Below are 21,611 nucleotides of genomic sequence, written 5' to 3'. Positions count from 1 at the left end.
GGCCCAGGTTGAAAAATACTGAAATGCTCCTATTGCTGTTATTTAACTGAATGGGTTCCAAAGAGCCAATTCAGACAAAAACATCGACTGCCATGCCAGCTTATTTACCGCAATAGAACATGATGGAAGTAAATGTGAGTTATACACAACTGTCTAGCACTCAAATCTGAAACAAAGATAGCTTTATTGCATAAAATAATATTTAAGTTGCACGGCAGAAGAAATTACATTTGACCGACAGCAATGTTAGAAGTGGTTCCATGTCTGCTTGTCCCACTAAATATAGGTGCTCTAGATTCACTGCCATACATGTGCACACTAGGATCTATATGTACTGCCAGGTGTTTTTTCAGATTGCAATTCTTTGTGAATCCCTTACCACATTTGATACAAACAAAAGGTTTCTCTCCGGTGTGTGTGCGTTGATGCATATCTAGAGTGCATTTCTGAATAAAGCCCTTTCCGCAAATAGGACAGCGGTACGGCTTCTCCCCAGTGTGTGTGCGCTGGTGTGTGTACAGATGCCCTTTCTGTGCGTATCGCTTTCCGCACAGCGTACACCTAAACGGCTTCTCCCCCGTGTGACTTCTCTGGTGGATTTCAAGCTGGCTAAAACATCTGAAGCTCTTGCCGCACTGCAGGCAGCCGAACCTCTTAACGGCCGAGCTCCTCAAGCTGTGAATCTTCATGTTCTTTGCCACGCTGAGGCTTTGGCAGGCGAGGTTTCGACCCAAGCTCCTCCCGGCCTCCAGGTCTGTTTGTGCAGCAGGTGGAAGCTGTGCCCTCTGAAACTCTGGGTGTGCAGCTGGATTCCACTGGGTTTCCCGCCTCCCTGGTCCAGCTACAGACAACTGGCTGCTCGGGGTCACAAAGTTCTCAGTAAACATAGGCTGTTGCTGTTCTGAGATGAGTTTGGGACACTGGATCACATCCGAATTCCTCTTGTGGGCATCTGTGATGACTTCACTCCCTGTTGAGGGCACATACAGTAAGCATATTACACGTTGGAACATTGTTTGTCAAACACATTCTATGATGCAAAGCAGCTTCTTGAATAAGATCCATGCATTGACACACTGCCAGCAGTCGCACTGTTGTAATACATTTGTTGCACAACCCAAATTTCAAGGCAACCCTCACTCTTTTCACTTGTCCTGTCTCGCTCTGTTCCGTTGTCTCTAGTGTCGTCGACCTCTGATGGCTCGTCCTTTACCACTATCAGCTCAGGCTGCTCTTTCACTGGATTTGGGAGCTGCTGAGAGAACAGTATTATGAAAGGCAACCATCACACAGGGACTACAGTGGTGTAGTGCAGGGAGTACGCAGCTATATGGAGTATACCCACTTATTATTGTCAGCAACTCATCATTGAGTGTACATACACTTGTCAAAACATGTCATTTAGCAGACGCTTTTATCCAAAGCGACTTACAATATGGTACATTTGTCAACAGTAGTGAAACCAACTGTGCAGCAGTCTTCATTACCTAAGACTACCGGTAAATGCACTCTGGCATATACATACCAGTTTGTTGTTTGATTAACTTCTAACAAAGTTAAGTGACAATGTACAAATAATACTGGTCCATTATTCTCCAGGCACCACTACACCACTCCATACAGGAGCATGACAGAACATGGCACAGTGCATAACTTACTTCAGCTGCAGAATGATCTTCACTTTGATGCAAACAACTCGTCTCAGTGGAGGAACATAATATGCTTTCCCATGGACTCTCACTAGGATGCAAACGCAATAAACTCCAGATTAGATGAAAATCAAATCAACCATGTCATGATGGGGGCATTTCTATTTGTTCTAGAGTGCCAGCCAGGGCTAATCTACATGCTATATATAGGAGTCAACGAGCCTACCTTTTTATTGCAGGTCTTGTCCTGTTGTTGGGCTCCAGTCTCCCACAACTGTTTGCCGACTCGTCTCTCAGCCTGGCTGCCATGGAGCGTCCAGCTACCTCCTGCCTTCGCCCTTGTGCAATATAAAGCAAATTCTCCATCAGCTGCAGTTTCTCTATGAGCGAGCCAATCTCGTTCCGTCCTCGAGTTATCTCTAGTTTCAGCATCTTTGATTCGATCTCGACCAGTTTGCTGATTTCCAGAACAGCTGTTTTCGATAATGCATCCATGATGGAGACGAGCTGGGACTGGAAAGAGAAGATTGTCGACATGGTTTCCGATAGAGAGACAACACGTTGAGCAGAAGGGTTGTAACGCTTACAGTCAGGAGAGGCGATATTTACTGCCAGATATCTACACTGTAATAAACGATAAAGCGATATATGTATGCATGCCTAGAAAATGAGCGTGTGTCTCTCCAAACTATAGTGTTGAAATCGGCAACATTGTTTCCATCTACCGGGTGGGAGGATGCATCACATGCACGATCTTTATATTGATTTATCATCTTCTGTTATTAACTTCTACATCAATTGGTGTTCTTTAAAACACTCTGAAGATCAAGGAAAGCACATTATTAATCGCGGGAGAATAGTTTTTAAGTCAGTCAGTCGAAAAGCTAACTTTTTTGTCCCTCTCCACTACACATACTGTGCTGAACTCCATTGACCAGAATGCAGCGTGGTTTGAAGTCAGAATGTGATTGGCTAATGGTAATTCGCTTCAGGAAGTAAAAAGCAGTTTACTTTGCCGACAGAAAATCCTCATCAGTCATTCATGATCCCCTCCTCTTGAAATAAATCCTCAGTGAGTAAAGAAACGTCATTTTCTGATAACTGTATTGTTAGTATTCATATTGTCAGATGTTGCTAATGCGCAGGTTTGTTTGAGCACTCCAGATGAATAAAACCTCGTTTTCCCCATTATATCTGATATAGTGGTAATGCAACATGCTGTTGCCTCAGTAGGCTATGCTAGTAGCCTGTTTATCTCAGACCACATACACTTGACAGCATAGGGCCCCTCCATGATGAAGTCAGCATCACAATAGCACTAATTCGCTCCATTTACCATTAGTCCAGGCTGATTTTCAACTCTCAAACAATAATACCATAGGCTACAGTAGGCTACAGTACACACACAGTAGTTACATTAGTTTAGGGTGACCATATTTTGATTTCCAAAAAGAGGACACTCGGCTCCGCCTCGAGATACTTTATTATATAGCCTATAATACAAAAAAAATACTCTTTTCAAGTCTTACTGGAAAAATAAATACAAAAATATTAAATAATGTTATAAATAATACCTCTTCTGTATTAGAAAATATTTTAACAAAATATCTCTTACAATATGGTCAATGTAATAATGTAAATAATAAAACCGTAGCAAAACAAAAATTAGGCTACTTCAATATGAATATAATACTATCAATATTACTTCAAGGCACTATAGTGCAATCCATGGACCTGTAGCTGTTGTGGTGTTTCACAGTATGAAATGCAAATCCTCCGTTTTCCCGGGTCCGTCAATTTTGTAGACGAACTCTCCCCCCGCACAGCTTTCTTATGTTTGTCTGTGTCCATGTGAGCTTTCAGATCCCCCGCACCTTTATTTGAAAGGGACACATATGTGCCAGCTTTGCACACAGTGCACTCCGCCTCCCATTTGTCCCGACCAGGGCGGTAAGTGGGGAATCTTAATTCACACTTACGCTTCGGCATTTTGTAGTAGGAGGCTCGGAGCCAGTAGTGAGTGACACAAGAGCCGCCCACAAGGGAGGCAGCCTCTCAGGGATTACGTCACACGCAACAGAGTACTATTTAAAGCGCCAGGCACCGTTATGCCTAATGGTCCTGTGAAAACCCGGACATTTTCAATAATTAATAAACCCCCCCGGACACCCCGGACAGGACGTGAAAAGAGGACATGTCCGGGCAAAAGAGGACGTATGGTCACCCTACATTAGTTGGGATTACTGGTAGGCTAATAAGTTATAGCTGAACATATCAACACCCAGCTTGTCAACAATACATAGGGCCTATAGGCTAGTTATGCACTTTGTTAGAAGACAGAGAGTGCAACTCTTTCCACACACAGGATGGCTTGCAAAATGGTGTGCTGGTAACTGACTTCCTTGTATGTTGCTTAAGTCTGTCCTGTTCAACCAGTCCTTCCCTCAGACAGTCAAGTCATGGCTGGCAGAAGAGTTGTAGTGTTCCCCTCCTCGGCGGAGCTGGGCCCGGTGCTGGCCTGCCTGGTGGCGTCCCGGGCTCAGGAGGCCATCTCGTCCCGTGGCCGGTTCACCCTGGGCCTCTCTGGAGGCAGCCTGGTGTCCATGCTGGGCAAGGAGCTGCCCGCCCTGCCGGACCTGGACTGCAGCAAATGGGTTGCAGGGTTCTGCGACGAGCGCTTGGTTCCCACCGATGACCCTGAGAGCACCTATGGGCTGTACAAGGTATTTATTTATTTTTTGTAGTGGAGGAGTTGGACGTGCTTTCCCAGAATGAAACTCTTACTGTGGTGCTACCCCCCCCCCCCCAAACAAACAAATAAACATATACTTTAAAAAAACAAACATCCAAGGATGTATGAGTGGGTAGCACTCACCAACTTAGAAGGACAGGGACAGTGCCTCAATTTCACCGATTACAAAACGTGCCAGTGTTTCGGCTGAGTCGGCTTTCATCGAAGAATGTTGGCATGTTTTGTTTGATGGCAAAAATAAATAGGTGAAATTGACTGTCCGTGTCCTTTTTCAAGTTGGTGAGTGCTAGTACTACGCATACATCCTTGGATGTTGTATTTTGAAGTATTAATTTCTTTGTTAGATTAATGTCTGTTGTCCTATCAGGTTAGAGTAAAAACGTGTGCTTTTGCTGCTTTTCCAGAATCAGTTGTTTTCCAAGATCAACATCTCTGACAGCGGGATCTTGGCCATCGACTCCTCGCTGCCAGTGAAGGAGTGTGCCGAGGATTATGCCCGCAAACTGAAGGAGGTGCAGACATTTGTTACATGCTATATATGTTTTTGCTGGAACTATGTTGCTAGGGAACAGTTTGGACAGTTCACTAGCTCACTACTTGTTCAATATGCAAACCACCCACTGAGTCAGGATTAGAAACAGATCAAAATGAAATAGAAACAGTCGCTGGCCCTCCTGCCATGCAGGGCCTAAAAAAGCTCTCAAAGACTACTATTGTCGGTTGGAGGATGGACTGGATAGCAACATGTACCTATGTACTGTCGGTCTACATGTTATTTGAAAAGTTATATCCTGGTCATTTTGGAATGCTTATGCTGTCAGGTTGAAACGGTCTATAACTTTCCACCACACTGTGACAAGCTCTGGTCCCAAGAGGTGCAGGGTATAACTTATAACGTCAACGGTATGTTGCTGAAAGAGTGTTGTTTTGCTGCTTTTGAACACCCAGGCCTTCCCAGACGATGACATACCTGTGTTTGACCTGCTGCTGCTGGGTATGGGGCCTGATGGACATACATGTTCCCTCTTCCCAGACCACCCCCTCCTGGAGGTGAGAGCCCTGCTTATCTTCACTGAACTGCCACACACAATGTTTTTACGATCCATTGGTTCCTGTGTGTAAAGCAAATGCAGTTAATTAAAAGAGGTGTTTCTTCATATGGATATAATTAAGGCCTTCAACATGCTATTCATATCTAGTCTTACATAAATTCCGGGTCTCCCATAATATGTTCCATTTTATAGGTCCCATCCAATAAGCTTTTCTAACATATCTCCTATAACTGCATGATGATTACTAAAATGGTAATCCCAATTATTTTAGCTAATTAGTCTTAATCTTATTTTACAAATTTTACGTCACTAATCTAACTATTTTCAAGTACAGAAGACTTTCTAAATGAAATGAATTTGGAAATGTTCCAGCATTGCCACAATGTCAATATTCCACAATCGCTAATTGTCCAAATTGTCACCGTTATATATGCTTACAGTAATTGTGCGGTTCAAATTTATCCTATTAATACAGTATAATTTCATTCAATTTCATTCCAACTGTCTAGTGTAGTCCCATCAATACTTGTGTAGATGAACAAGAACCTTTTCACAGCCACAATTTTGTGTCTAAAAGGCAAGGTAAACACAGGTGCACCCAACTCACTAATTAGGGCCCCAGCACTGGAACACCTTAATGGACTGCAAGTTGGAACCCCCAATTCATGTTTTGGTACGTCCTGTGTTTATCCTGCCTTTGAGACACAAAATGGCTGCCGTGAAAGGTAAAGGTCCACTGATTGTCACACACCTGAGTGTGCGAAATTTGTTCTCCGCATTTGACCCATCCCCTGGGGGAGCGGTGAGCCGCGCTCGGGAATCATATGGTGATCTAACCCCCCAATGCCAACCCTTTGATGCTGAGTGCCAAGCAGGGAGGCAAATGGATCCCATTTTTATAGTCTTTGGTATGACTCGGCCGGGGATCGAACTCACAACCTCCCAGTCTCAGGGCGGACACTCAAACCACAAGGCCACTGAGCTGGAAAAGGGTCTATCTCTCCCAAAGTGAGAGAGCAGTGAACTAAGACTCAAACCTGTCATGTCTTCAGTGATCTCAAGTCATCTGTGTTTGGCCAGTTAGCCACAGGCATAAGGAAAATACACCACCAAATGACAAAAAGGCCCCAGACATGCAAGAAAAGTGTTGTGGGGGTCCTAGGAAAGACTTGCGAAGTTTTGCAGTGATCGGACACTGAGTGTACAAAATATTACGAACTATAATATGGCTCCTTTTGACCTATCCATGGCTTCAAAATCCCTCTTTAACCTGCCTCCTCTCCTTTCATATACCACTATCTGTGATTTAAGACCATTTATTATTCGATTCAATCAATACAGGATGGATCAAAATTTCCTTTGGGATGTAACAGTTTTTCTTCTTCTTCTATTTCATGAAAAAAGCAGGTTTTTCCTGCATTTTAAAACAGACTATCATGAGCTATCATTGAGCATCTGGATGTTAATCATGCTGGACAAATGTCATGCTATTTTAAGAATCCCCTTAAATTAACCAGTGGTCATTATGTTGAAGGGTTCTGGGCATTCTATATAAATCTTTCTGTAAATATTGCTTTTCATTTATAGAAATGGAACCTTTTTTCTATAGTAGACATACGAAACACATTATTCAATTGGATTATTTTAGGCCTACTCATTAAGGTCTGGAGGCATGCCAGGGTTTGGTCTTTGCTGTGGTTCTCGATGTGCTACACCACATGAACAATGTAGGTCATGCCTGTACTTTTCAAGGCACTCCCCTAACTATGTATGGATCATTCATAGGTTTATGTTTCATAGGTTTATTCATAGGTCTTTGAAATTGTGGAGCCCCTGTTGTTCTTCATTACATGTGTCTGTGAATCACTTTGCCTCATGTTTCATCCATCCATATTTGTGGCAGTTCCAAAGTAGTCTTAAGTTGTGGTTCTCACACTGGCATTTTCCAGTGACTGTGTATACATTATAATGTACAGTATACATTACGCAGTATAGATGATCGGTTTGGGTTTGGGTGTACCCCGGATTTAGGAAACTGAGAAGATTGTGGCCCCCATCAGTGACTCTCCCAAACCACCGCCACAGCGTGTAACCATGACGTTCCCAGTGGTGAACTCGGCACACTGTGTGGCCTTTGTGTCAACAGGGGGAAGCAAAGCACCCGTATTGAAGGTAACACATGCAGCATCTCTCATATTGAACATACACAACATTCAAAACTATTTTTGTTTCAGATTCTGGAACTTAAAACCCTCACATATCCGTGGCACAGACATGAGACATGAGGGCTCTGGATCGTCTCTACTGTATTATATTGCTGTCCTATGTAATATTATAGCCCTTGTAACTAAGTGGGATTGTTCTTGCAGGAAGTGCTGGAGGGTAGAGAGGGTCCAGCTCTCCCAGCAGCCCGTGTCGTCCCCACCAAAGGCGAGCTCTTCTGGCTCATTGATGACCCAGCAGCTGCCTCCTTAACTATCCAGGTAGAGAGGCCAGGCTCAGGGGCAAAATTGTAGAGTCTTCCATCTGCGTGGTCTGGGGAACAACTCAACATTGTTTTGAAAATGCGAATGAAGATTCTGGAAAAGACACATTCCTACTTTCACTTGAAGTGTTAATGGTTTATCTAGGCCTGTGAGCTAAATATCTAGGGTGAACACAATAGGAGAAATTTGAGGAGGCAAATGTAATTTCAGTGCTAGTGTTGGCACTGAATATGTGTGTGTGTGTGTGTGTGTGTGTGTGTGTGTGTGTGTGTGTGTGTGTGTGTGTGTGTGTGTGTGTGTGTTGTGTGTGTGTGTGTGTGTGTGTGTGTGTGTGTGTGTGTGTGTGTGTGTGTGTCATAATTGATAATCAGAGGTCCAGCTTTTTCCCCCAAAGAATGTTTGGTACAGTGATTTATGTTCTTGTTTGCAAAGATGAGGAAATTGTGTATGAAAAAACAGTCACACGGTGAACGCATAACTTATTCCAACCATGTTGTTAGCTACTGTTAAAAAATAAGCTTTTCTTATTGGCGGAATAATATATTTTTTGGAACCTCTACCAATTCAAAATAAACGTTAATTGAATGTTTGCGTATTTTCTTTTTTTATGCATGCACTCTCACTCTCACTAGTCCTTCCCCTTTAAGATCTCAAAAGACCACGCCCCTTTTAAAGCAGCACTTCGCAGTTGTCACATCAGGGCTACGGCGGCGCATATTTTGTCTGTATGATGACCTCGTATGCAAGAGACAACTCGCGAGGCTTTTCTATATAATAGTGTCTCTTCACGACCCACCTTGACTTTCTTTAGTGAATATAGTGTGTTTTGCAATGCACGGACTCGCCGCCCTGGTCCTGACGCTCTGCTGCAGACCTGCTTGGGGATATTTCGCGGAGGAGCGCTGGAGCCCCGAGTCTCCGCTCCTCGCCCCCCGGGTGCTCATAGCCCTCATTTGCCGAAACTCGGAGCACTCTTTGCCGTATTTCCTCGGAAATATCGAGCGCCTCAATTATCCTAAAGAACGTGTGGCGCTGTGGTAAGTTAACGCTACAAACTGGTTATTAAAATATATATTATAAGTTACAGTTTGCTAGCTAGCTAGTTAACAGTTAGCTAAGGAGTAACGGTTAACGTTCCTGTTGCCAGTTAAAGTTTTCAGCTCTCTGGCAGTTGGACTAATTTCCATAAAACTAATGGTAACGTCGGTTCTGGATGAAAGTGTGCATTGTTGTTTTTTTGGTCTACGTTTGGTGAAATAAACGGGGTGGTGGACCCGCAGAGGATGGCCAGGTAATGCTATGTGGTTAAGTTATCCAAGTTGTGCACAATCTGTCCATTTTTGTTAAAGTGTCAATATCTATAACAACATCCAAACAAGAAGACTCCGAAGAATCAATGTCGAGATCAGATCAGGCATGTTACTGTGTATATGCATGCCGGAGCCTAGAGTTTGCTGGTGCGGAGAAGAGGTTCTTGGAGACCGCGATGAGCGTCTCTGGTCACGGTGGAGCCATGCCCATGCATTCATCGCCTGGCCTGTATACGTGGAGGGGAGCAGGGGCAGGGGCTTCTTGCGGCCAGGAGGGGTGCTAATTCCTCGCTATGGGTATTTCTTTGGTTTACAAACAAATCTAGAAGACTGATGGGGTTATGTGTCTGCCTGCATCCGTCCATCTATCCATACTGCTTGACTCGCTGTCCCGCTCTGTAAAAAATCAATAATAATCAATAATAAAAGAAAACACGGCTCTAGGCTACAGACCGCCTGGTTGAGCTCAGATCTGAGAGAGAAAACTATACTCGTGTGCTACCCTCTGTTGAATAAACTGAAGAGTGGGAGAGTGATGTGTGAATGGGGGAAAGTGGAGGGAGGGCAGGCACTGCACTGCACTGCAACTAATCTCATTTTGCTGGAGACCTTACGAGGATCCATAGTGGTCCCCCGACCCTACTTTGGGAACCCCTGTGCTATAGCAATGCATTTGAAAGGTAGTGACACATGAACTAAGTATAACCTAAGTATTATACAGATCCTGAGTAGGACATGAGTGCGCGTGGGTCAGATGGAGTAACCATACAAAATTCACTTTAAATCTGTCTTCTTTTTTTACTTAATTTTTATTTGGTTTACATCAACATTGTACATCATACATTGTATTCCTTCGATTACAGTTGTTTGCTTTGTCCTTTTCCTTTTCCAGCTTTAATTCTGTCTTAAGGAGGGGTTTAGGGATAGGGCAATATTTGCTCTATAATATATGCTAGGTTAGCATACATGATATAAATTAGAACCTCTTTGTACAGAGCAAGACTTTAATCTCACTCATTGTAAGACGCATGGTTACTTGTGCTGTAGGCTGTTTGACACTGTTATTTCCCCAAAGCAATTACGAAGTGCAAATGGATGTTATACACTTAATAAACATCTGTCTCTACGATGAGCAGCTTTAAGATGAAGGAACTGAATGGGAGGGGTTTCCTCACATAATAACCAAACAACATGCTCCAACAGCCCCCCTGTGCTTATACCTGCTTTACCCTCATCGCTCTGACAGGCTGAGAGAGGTATGGCCTATCCTCTTCACTCAGCAACTTGATCAACGGGTTTCAGTCCATTGAGGGTCTTTGTATAAGTTAAATCGTTCAGTCGCGCTCGCTCTTGTTTGGTGGCTGCAGAACGTGGAATTGCGCGTCCTGTGCGAGGACATTTTTGTTTGGACATGTTCTGTAAGCACATGAAGCTGCATCTGGCAAAATGCAAACAGCTGTTTGACATTATAAACACTCAGGCTACATGCTGTAGTCTTATTCAGTTTCGTTGCAGCCACTTGCAGGCATGCCTCAGCCTCTGAATTGGCACAAGTATCTTTGGTGTCTGCACTGCAGCGGAGCAACAATAGACCAGAATACGAGGGAGATTTCACTGCTAGATAGGCGTTGAAAGCACTAGTAGTCAAACGCCCGCTTTTCGACAAATATCTAATCAAAAGAGTTGTTTGGGGTGAACACGATGCAGGCGGTTGGATGTGAGCCAGAGTTTTGAGGATGTTGAAGGATGGACAGCGGGGGTGAGGGGAGAAATGGCTTAGCGAGGAGCTGCAGTGTTCTCACAGATCCATGTGAATCAGTGCAGAGAGCCTGCTTTGGCTGCCTGCCACCTGGGGAAGATACAAACTGTGCCGCAGATGTGTCTGTTTTGGGAGTGAGGACTATAGACCCAACAGGAAGAAAGGCCATCGTGTTGCAATATGATCCCACACCTTGCTGATACAAAGAGCCAGGCTGATGGACTGACTTGAGGTGAACACGTGGCTTCATTTAGAGCCTCTACAGAATTAGATCATATTTGTCTTCACGCATCTCACACATGGCTTGAGTCAGTTCCATTAATTTTTCCTTCCGTTCTCGGCTATTGCAAACGTAGCAGTTTCACTTCTGTAATGTTGCTTCTCCTGCTTCCTCAGTGGGAGATACTTGATATCTTACGCCAAAATTCAAACGCATGTTCAATCAGGGTTTCCCCCAGAAAAGTTGTTATGCCCGGTGGTAAGTAGGCGCTAGCCTGGGTAAACCCATCCCCCAGTGACCTGCTCTCAGACCTGTTCTCAGTCACTAGGTCACCTAGTGACTGGGAACTGAGAGAGCAGGTCACGTGGGGGCTGGGTTTACCTAGGCTAAGTAGGCGCTATCCTTTGACAAGTGTCTTTTGTGACGGGGGCCCGGCGTGGGCCAGCGACAGACTGATTAATGTAGGGCCCTATAGTTTGTGTGACAACAAAATCACGGACGGAATCGTGGAATTGAGAATTTAAAAAACCTATAATGACACACAGCTTCCATAGGCAAAATTAGGCAAAAAATAGACACACAAAAAATCTTAAAAATAACATAAAACATAAAAATCCCTGATCCTTAGGCCTGGTGGGGGGGCAGCTTTGGCCCAGTGGGCCACCGGGCTTGCATTTCACTGGGGGGGGGGGGGGGGGGAACCCTGGGTTTTTTGGTTGTAAATGTTTGTATCATTCAACACTTGAATATTTCCCAATTCCCACAGCTGAAACAATGAGCTTTCAAAAAAAAAGAACAGTAGGCTATTGTTATTTGAGTAGTGGTATAGTCTTTCAACTCTTGTCTCGACTTGAAAGCAGTCTGGCACTGGTGCTACATTCAGCCATTGTTGTTAGCTTGTAGTTAACATGATCCACCGTGATCCCCTTTTGTTGCACAGTAGAGTCAATTGGGATCGCTGAAGTTGTGTTTGAAATGTATTGACAGGGTCGCAACTGATCACAATGAGGACAACACCACAGCCCTGCTGCGTGACTGGCTTGTCAAGGTGCAGAGCCTTTACCACTACGTGGAATGGAGGCCAAAAGAGGAACCCAGGTCAGTTACCTTCTAGTCTTACTGTGGAAATGTGGGCTCACACAGATAACTAATAAAGACTGACTGGTGTTTGTATCCAAAATGTCTCTTGCAGCCGTTACGAGGATGAAGAAGGCCCAAAGCAGTGGACAAACCTCCGTTATGCACATGTTATGAAGCTTCGCCAAGCAGCGCTGGAGTCGGCTCGGGAGATGTGGGCCGACTACTTCCTGGTGTGTCTACCTGACCTGACTACTCCTTACAGGCACAAAAGAGGGAACAAGAACCCTCAGAAGCGTGTGCTTTTTAAGAATGAGGGCAACGATTGTACTCGGAGCGAGTTTACTGTACAATGAGAGCAACAGCACAATAAGTACAAGGGGCAATTCCAAAGCGGAGTAGCTGCATCTGGAGCCTTTCTTACACTGCTACAAAGCTTCGTTTTGCTTAAATCGTATTTTAAAACACAGCTTCTTGCTCGTTTCTATTTGGATTCCCTAGGCTAACCCACCTTGTCTAAGTTCAGCAGGGTATAATTTTGACGCAGAGTAGCCTATTTCCAGAACTGCAATCTGCACTACTACTACTGAAAGCTATAGAAATTATTTAGCTATCTTTGGAAATACTGTTAGCCTTTTCCCTTGAAGACAGACCTTGGTCATGTAAATTAATGGTCACCTCTGCTTGTCATCATTTCACTTCTGTTGCCCCATTTAACCTGCATAACTTAGCATTTGTTCTTCTGAATATCGTCAGAATTGTATTGTGTCATACACACTTTTGTTAGCCTGGGGCCCAGACCTTCGAAGTCCCGCCCACTCCACAGAGTTGCGTTGGCTGCTCTTGAAATGAGTGTACGAGTTGACAATTCAGTCTGAATATCAGGCGACGCTTTTGTTTCTATTCACTCACAATTGACTTGTCTTTTCCTCGTCTAGTTGGCGGACTGCGATAACCTCCTCACCGATCCCGATGTCCTCTGGAAGCTCGTCAGTGAGAATAAGACCATTGTTGCCCCGATGCTCGAGTCTCGCGCAGCCTACTCCAACTTCTGGTGCGGCATGACCTCCCAGGTACTGCTCTATGCTCGGGTTTCTGTGTTAGTGTCATGTACATTGTTGTGTTGTAATGAAGGCTCTGGAGTCCTCACTGAACAGTGACTCCACGTGCTCTTCTTCAGGGTTACTATAAACGCACGCCTGCCTACATACCCATGAGGAAGCGGGTGCGGAAGGGCTGCTTCGCAGTGCCCATGGTCCACTCCACCTTCCTGATAGACCTGAGAAAAGAAGCCTCCAGACAGCTGGCCTTCCACCCCCCACACCCAGACTACAGCTGGGCATTCGATGACATCATTGTGTTTGCCTTCTCTGCGCGTATTGCAGGTATTGCGCAAGACAGAGCAGAATCCAAAATGTAGAGTTCTTTATTATTTTGCTTGTGACATTTTCATGATCCAAATTCTAATACATTTTTTTGTGCTCGCTACAGATGTGCAAATGTTTGTATGTAACAGAGAGACATACGGTTACTTCGCTGTGCCGCTGCGATCCCACAATACTTTGAAAGACGAAGCGGACAGCTTCTTGCATTCTCTGTTGGAGGTTAATGGTGAGTAGCATGCATTCAAACTGAGGGCTTTACGGCTGCGTCCAACTCCTTTTTTCCTCCTCTCCTTTTGAGTTCTGCTTTCTACTGCTTTTTTCCAGTGTTGGCTCTCTTAAGCATGTGGTTCTATTTATCATTCATACCATTTCTGCATCCATCTTCCCTCTCACCGTATAGTGCGAAATCCCCCAGTGATGCCTTCCAAATACATACCCGTTCCTAGCAAACAACCAGACAAACTGGGCTTTGACGAGGTGAGTAATGAGTGTCGCGAAGATGGCAGCTGCAAAAATGGGCCCTCTGTCTACTTCTGTGCCGAATGCCTCCCTCTCCTGTTAGAAATGCGGAATTACATTGGCTGGCTTGGTTCTTGCCCCTGTGTGCAGGTGTTCATGATAAACTTGCAGAGGCGGACCGACCGCCGGGATCGCATGCAGAGGACATTGTACGAGCAGGAGATCGCTTGTAAGGTCATTGCAGCTGTGGATGGAAAGTAAGTTCAGCCTGTTTTTGTTTTTGATATCCCCCCTGCCGGGGATTCCCCCCCTGTCTTTCTCCCCAATTGTACTTGGCCAATTCCCCCTGCTGTCCCGGTCGTTGCTCCACCCGCTCTGCCGAACTGTGGGGAGTTGTAGACTAGAACACGCTTCCTCCATGTGCAGTCACCAGTCGCTTCTTTTCACCTGATACCGAGGAGTTTCACCGGCAGCACGTTGAGCGTGGGAGGATCATGCTACTCTTTCACCGCCCGAACAGGCACCCCAACCGACCAGAGGAGGCAATGAGCAGGACATATACCCCTATTCCGGCTTCCCACCCGCAGACATGGCCAATTGTGCCTGTATCGACATAGACTCAGCCCTCAGTCTTAATCCGTTTCACTACTGTAAGACTGAGAATATTACTATTTAAATATTTTCAAAACGTTAGGTGGTGCTGTTGGAAGCCTTGCATCGGAGAACCAATCATGAGTGTTGTGGGCGGGCCTGCTTTCTGGGGGCAGTGACGCTCATGCAGAACCGGTGTCTCGCAAAACATCGCCGCATTTGCGGAGAAACATTATTTTATTTATTTAACCTTTATTTATACAGGTGAATCACCTTGAGACCTAGATCTCATTTTCAAGTGCGACCTGTTCAAGCAGCATCCAGACAGAAAGTTACAGTAACAAAAGTTGACAGACAATATGACAACAGTATACAGTACCAGTACAGACAATAAATAAAATAACCAAAAGGCTAACAGAGACACATTAGACAAAAAAGGGGGAACATATTAATCACTTGGAAACAAACATAACCTGTTAATAGGACGTGTTTCATCCGGCCCCGGCGGCTAGAGGTCTTTCCCCCAGCGATAAGCCCGACTCCTGAGGCTTAGTTACAGAGCCTGCTGATGACTTGACTTCACACAAGTTCACAGTAGCAAGCGGACCACTAAACTCTCTTTGCAGCACATCAGTGTCTTGCTCTTTATTGGAACTATGAAACATTGCATTGCCGCTACCAAATAAAATTCTAATAATAAATGTAGGCGTGTCTGCTGCCGGCCGTTCTCGCTGGGCTAGAAGAGAAAGATTTTGACAGTGAAATTCCCAGACGTTTGGTGGTTAGGTGGCGCTGTTGGCGGCGCTCACCAAACGTCTGGAAACCGAGACTAGTATCGACAAGGAGGTTCGAACCTGCGACCCTCGTGTTGGTAGGCAGGGAATCTACCGCTGCAGTACCCGGTCGCCCAGTTCACCCTGTTTTTAAAGAGTCCTTCGCACTCATTTAGAACTTGATAAGTACTTGATGTCTCTTTGATGTCTACTCTTTTTTCACATACATTCTCTTTTGGCCTTTCAGAGCAATGAATATCAGTGAAATTAACGCTATGGGCATCCACATGCTGCCTGGCTACAATGACCCTTATCATGGCCGCCCGCTGACCAAGGGAGAGTTGGGCTGTTTCCTTTCCCACTATAACATCTGGAAAGAGGTCAGACACACAGACACCATGCGTAGGCACCTCAAACAAACCAGAAATATAATGAAGTCATTAATTACCGAGTTGTGATGCAGATGGATGGCTGGAGTCACTGACTAATCTGTGTCTGGCCCTAGGTTGTGGAGCGGGGTCTGCCGACCTCCCTGGTGATTGAAGACGACCTGCGTTTCGAGATCTTCTTTAAACGTCGCTTGATGAACCTGATGAGTGAGGTGGAGAGCGAGGGGCTGGACTGGGACCTCATGTGAGTGTATTATTGACACAAAGGGGATCTTTAATGGAAGCTTAATTTTCCTGGGTGTTCAAATGCATCAACATTCCTCACACTCATTTCTTTCTTCCAGTTACATTGGTCGGAAAAGAATGCAGGTGGATCACCCAGAGAAATCTGTGCCAAATATACACAACATAGTGGAGGCAGACTACTCCTATTGGACACTAGGCTATATGATCTCATTACAAGGTGCCAAGAAGCTCTTGGATGCAGAGCCACTAAAGAGGATCTTGCCAGTGGACGAGTTTCTCCCCATCATGTTCAATAAACACCCTGTGTAAGTGTCTGTGTTTGTACGCCAACTGGTAGAACTAACAAATATTTGCGTTCAGCAGTTTTGCCAGTGTTTTTGTTTTTCATCTTGTTATCATTTTCCTCTCTTCCCACAGCTCTGACTACATGGATCATTTTGAGACGAGGGACCTGAAGGCCTTCTCGGCAGAGCCTCTCCTGGTGTTCCCGACCCACTACACGGGCGACACAGGCTACATCAGCGACACCGAGACCTCCACTGTGTGGGACAATGAGAAGGTCCGTACGGACTGGGACAGAGCCCGCGCAGGCAAGACGGGGGAGCAGGCAGAGATCAGCTCCGAGGCTCAGAACTCAGATGTCCTGCAGTCCCCTTTGGACAGTACGGCACGGGACGAGCTATGAGATGGTTCTGTCCTGCAGTCCCCTCTGGACAGTACGGCACGGGACGTGCTATGAGACGGTTCAGGACGGAAAACTCGTGGAGATTCAGAGGCGCTTTGGGGAAAGCGCCATAGTTTTTTAATTGTCTTGCAAATTTCTGATTTTTGCATCATTGCAAGGATGTGATATCAGAGTTCGTGGGGAAATTTAATTTATCCAGATGTGACAAGTTAAAAAGGGATCAGTTACATCTTTTATCATCATGTATTTTATGTTGTGCTGTCCGTTTTTAGTTTTAACTTGATAAAGGCACTAGACTTGCCATTTGGAATGGCATTTGCAGTACCCAACCTCTGTCTGTCATACAGAATGGAACCGGCAGATAATGTAATAGGACTTCATTGGACAGTTGCATTTTGTTGTCTTGATTCGACAATACGCAGAAAACTGCAATCATGTTCTAAGACTATGAATTTATTATAGCCTTATTTCTCTGAGCAAAATCAAGACTGACAAGGCAGACTTTACTGTCTAAAATTTACCTGTTTATTATTCTAAATGTATTCACGTCTTGCGAAAAGACGAAGAGGAGGAAAATCTGCATGTTTTTGCTTTGATCTTTATCATTTTCTTTTTAAACTTAACATGTCATTTGCATAATCATTATGCTTGAAGAACAACTTTACCAAAGCAACAAAATGTACAAGCAATTACAGCTCAGTAGCCGTCCACCCTTAATCGTTAACAGTGCTGCTTTATATAGCATCGCTGTTGGGGATTTTTTATTGCCTCCACTGCTTTGGGTTAGTTTCCAGCTTAACGCCAACCAGTTGCAGATATGGTTATTATAGGCGGGAGCCGAGAGCGACCACAGTAAACGCCTCGCACTCTGTGGTTTGGGAGGTACATGATTATAAATGGCAATTGAGTTCCCACAAAAGAGCCCTCACACCCAAATCCAGACTCGCCTGCTCTTCATCTTTTTCAGCTCAGTTAAGTCTGGATGTGAGTTTGGGGTGTGCAGGACTTGATAGAAGGCCTCTGCTGAAGATGCACGTCAAGTTTGGATCATCACGCATTTCTATGGGTTATTTATTGTCACAGTTTGAGCTCAGAGAGCCTCACTGAACCACCTAAGAAGCTGATTTTCAGAGGCCGTTGATGCATTGAAGCGGGAGATGTTGGCCCATGGATGGCTTGTGCAAAAACGGTGCATTGTGCCTTCAAAATAATAAAATATTTTGTTTAAAAAAATGTTGATTCTGTGATTAATATCTATTATCATTCTAGTATAACAATGTTCTTTCATTGTCCCTACTGTAGCTTCACTGATGGCTTTCTAAGTATACTGGACATGGTTAATGGCTTTGTGCTTTCAGGATGAATGTCTTGTGCCATTTGAACCAGTCGGACACTGGGGAGCTGTAGGCCTTTAACAAGATGATTACCGTATAGCTGCAAGAGACTTGAGGTAGGACAAAAGACTCAATGGTAACAAGTTGACATGTTTTACTGACAATTTCTTTAACAGACCATATTGCTGATAATATAGGATTAATCCTATTTAACGGTAAACCCATGCAGCGACAGGTTTGATATGATTATTTTCATAGGGTTAGAAAGAAGTTCAAAGGTTAAATGAAGACTCATCCAAAAAAAAATATTGTCTCAGTTGGCTGCTTGTTAAAAATCTGGTAAACATGTAATTGAACATAAACTATCTGATGAACATTTAAGTTACAAACCTTTTGATTAATATAAAAGTTGTGCATTCTTCTGAAGCTATTGGATATTGTAGGCTTCTCCAGTTGTTTGTCTGGATTCCATTAGCCTATGCATTAGCCACTCAGGCTATTTGTTTGTATTCATCAATGCAGAATAAATAACATTGGCCTACAGTGATTTCATACATTTCCATGTGTTTTCATGCATATTTTAATTGTGCAGACATTTCAGTCTCCTGGATCATCTCCATGCCCGGAGTTAATACCACCGACATTTGAATTCTGACTGCTGCGGAGAAATATTCCAGACAGTGAGAACCATGGAGAGCAACAAGACTGTCAGGTGTGACACACACACACACACACACACACACACACACACACACACACACACACACACACACACACACACACACACACACACACACACACACACACACACACACACACACACACACACACAAGCACAATTAAATAGAAATATGTATTTATATCCAAATATTATAGTGACCCATCCCACTATTCAATAACATAAAAAATGCATGGAGTTGGAACTGTGTACTACGATAAACTACTTTCTAGAAATTCCTCTGTTCCTCCTCTTTTAGATAAAAGCTGGGTTTGCAAATCAAGTTGCTCTGAACACGAGTCACGACTCGAGGTCTGAACACGCAATATTTCTTCAGGTGGTAGCTTCTAATTCTACCATAAATGGGGTGTTGTGTTTACTGGAATTTAATTGAAGGGGAATACCATTTTCTACAGATGGACATAAATCGTGCCAATCTGTTGTAAAAATGCAATGGCACTGCCAACACAACTTTTGTATGTTGGCCAACTTCAACATAACTTAAAGCCATCAGTAATTATACTAGTAGACCAATACAAAGCCGGTTATTGGCTAACTTAAATCTCAAAACCAGCAATTATACCAGCAGACACCTGTAACACATTGATGGAGACATCTGCATCTGCAATATAGGACATCTAAGCCCTTTTCCCACATGCGCTTTGTACCGCAAAATGACCGGTACGTGGTCTAATGCCTGCATGTGAGAAAGGCACCGTGCCGGTATAAGCGCGACCCCGTCGTCGCGGAGATTTCACCACTTTCTAGCCTGTCAGAAGAGCGGTATGTGCTTTAGCGGATACTAGTGAGAAACGGGTGCAGTCATTTTCCGCGACACTCTCATGGGCGTGGTGTACACGTTGCTTAATGTTCCAGCGGGCATAATCTAATCATTCGCGCACATTAAAGCAAACTGGCGAAATGATCTTGTGATAATAAGAGCAGTAGCCTATGTCAGCTTCATGTGTGGGTGTGCTGTGCTGATTTTCCCCTCTCCTCTCTGCTCGCTCTCTGGCCACAGTCCGTCCTCCTCCTTAAGTCACAGCCCGACAGGGACTAAGCAAATGCACGAAGCGAAAGTGGAAGTATTTTGCTTACGTTGCCGACAGCCAAGGCAAGCCCGGACACATCAAATGAAGCCAGTCTGTAAAAAGTGCTTCAACGCGATGCAGGTGAACGGATAAACAAGCAAACTTATTTCACCATTCGGAGTTTTGCCGACACGTCACTCCCCAAACGCTCAGCAGTGCCGCCCCCCCCCCCCCCCCACATACAGGCAATTTCGCTGATAGATTCCCACATGCGCGAGCCGAAGTGTGAAGGGAAATGTCCGATATTGACTTACAGGTAATTTTCCGGTACGCATGTGGGAAAAGGGCTCTAGTGGTATGAAAAAACTGAACCTTTAAAAAAAATGAAATCGCTCAAGCTTGTTTCAACATTATCAGATCTTCCCACCTACGGTAATATTCACAATGAATGAATGAATTGATTCATAATGAAGATTGACTGACCCTCTCAGTTACTCAAGCACACTTTGTTATCACACATCCACATGCTTTATTAAACTTAGTTCCAATAATAAATAACCTGCATTTCAATTACACTATAATAAATGACATCATGAATGCATTTTGCTATTCTCTATCTATTAGAGGTTTTGTCTGGAATCACTTTGACACTTGTTTCATTATTGGCTGAGACGCTGACAGCTGACCAGCAGTACAGTCTGTAGCACTGAGCTAGTTTTCACCTGTTTTATCTGGGCTGCCCTCAAGGTGTCATCATTTTACTTGTAGACTTCTTCAGCTGTCAGCTACTTAAGTGAGAGTTTGTCAATAAAACTAGTGGGAGGAAGTCTTGCAAGAAGGTTGGTTTCTGGGAAAAGGCCCTGTCATTATTGGTTATTGGCCTTGGGTAACACTTGTGGTTCTCAAAGCGCACTCCAGGGGCCATATTACAGAAACGTCATACTGTAACCTGCAAATCCTATCTTAATGATTTGGTATCCATAGTAGTAATTAGAGTTAGGAACTGATTTATGAAAATAGCTATCTTAAACTACCGGTAGTCCTATCCTAACCTAGTTGTGTAATATGACCCCTGGGCTTTAAAAAAGCTCCTAAGGAGTCCTCTCCCCAACTGTAACATGAACATAAACATCAAATAATTAGTAATCATCTGTAAGAAAAATAATATTTGCAGACAAGGAGTAGGGACAAAACCCATTTAATCTCAGTCCATAATAAACTAAAAATAGTTAATTAAACAAAGAATTTGAAATTGGCACCACCACCCCCCCCCCCTCCCCCAAATATCTATTATAAAACCACTCCTATGACATCATTGTTATGTTTATTGTATTTCTTTCACTGTATCTTACTGTACTTTGCTTTTAACAGGTGCTTTTAATAACATCTAGGGATGATTCAAGATTCAATATTTATTTGCCATGTCAACTAGTTGATTGGGATTTGTCTTAGTGAGCTCACATACAAAGACAAGCACATAAAGTCATGCATTCACACAATACAAAACAACAATGGAAAGAGCATGATTTGACAATACTGCATCGTAATACATTACTGCTGTAAACACCAAAAAGGAGGGGGGGGGGGGGCAGCAACACTATTGTGTTTAAAGTGCAATGTACGGTACTGTAGGCCCCCTGGAAAGTGCTACAAGTGCATTATCTGAATTGTACAGTTAGTGTGTAAAGCTTAAGG

The 21,611-nt window shown here is 44.1% G+C and overlaps 3 protein-coding genes across 3 annotated transcripts; 2 read left to right on the top strand and 1 right to left on the bottom strand.

The window, feature by feature from the left end:
• Positions 1 to 224: 224 nt before the first annotated feature.
• On the bottom strand, positions 225 to 2,196 carry LOC310788402 (uncharacterized protein; the record flags this gene model as incomplete). The annotated part of the gene is made up of 4 exons (XM_083649960.1): positions 1,876 to 2,196; positions 1,659 to 1,740; positions 1,141 to 1,255; positions 225 to 970 (listed from the first exon to the last, which is right to left on the bottom strand). Exons 1-4 carry the CDS (start codon positions 2,184 to 2,186, stop codon positions 225 to 227), a joined length of 1,254 nt encoding a protein of 417 aa, XP_083506086.1. The 5' UTR covers positions 2,187 to 2,196.
• Positions 2,197 to 3,761: 1,565 nt separating this feature from the next.
• On the top strand, positions 3,762 to 8,155 carry pgls (6-phosphogluconolactonase). The gene is made up of 6 exons (XM_083649828.1): positions 3,762 to 3,895; positions 4,086 to 4,372; positions 4,806 to 4,913; positions 5,350 to 5,451; positions 7,485 to 7,625; positions 7,823 to 8,155. The coding sequence occupies exons 1-6, from the start codon at positions 3,844 to 3,846 to the stop codon at positions 7,967 to 7,969; spliced, it is 837 nt and encodes a 278-aa protein (XP_083505954.1). The 5' UTR covers positions 3,762 to 3,843; the 3' UTR covers positions 7,970 to 8,155.
• A 522-nt stretch (positions 8,156 to 8,677) lies between these two features.
• Positions 8,678 to 18,027, top strand: colgalt1a (collagen beta(1-O)galactosyltransferase 1a). The gene is made up of 12 exons (XM_083649822.1): positions 8,678 to 8,976; positions 12,216 to 12,326; positions 12,421 to 12,538; positions 13,244 to 13,378; positions 13,486 to 13,690; positions 13,797 to 13,916; positions 14,091 to 14,167; positions 14,300 to 14,406; positions 15,761 to 15,893; positions 16,019 to 16,146; positions 16,247 to 16,453; positions 16,566 to 18,027. The coding sequence occupies exons 1-12, from the start codon at positions 8,771 to 8,773 to the stop codon at positions 16,831 to 16,833; spliced, it is 1,815 nt and encodes a 604-aa protein (XP_083505948.1). The 5' UTR covers positions 8,678 to 8,770; the 3' UTR covers positions 16,834 to 18,027.
• Positions 18,028 to 21,611: the final 3,584 nt, after the last annotated feature.

The sequence above is a fragment of the Poromitra crassiceps genome (genome assembly GCF_964638095.1).
Source record: "Poromitra crassiceps genome assembly, chromosome: 13".
NCBI lineage: Eukaryota > Metazoa > Chordata > Actinopteri > Beryciformes > Melamphaidae > Poromitra > Poromitra crassiceps.
Note: the sequence above shows the minus strand (reverse complement) of the source record. Positions and strands in the feature narration are given on the sequence as shown.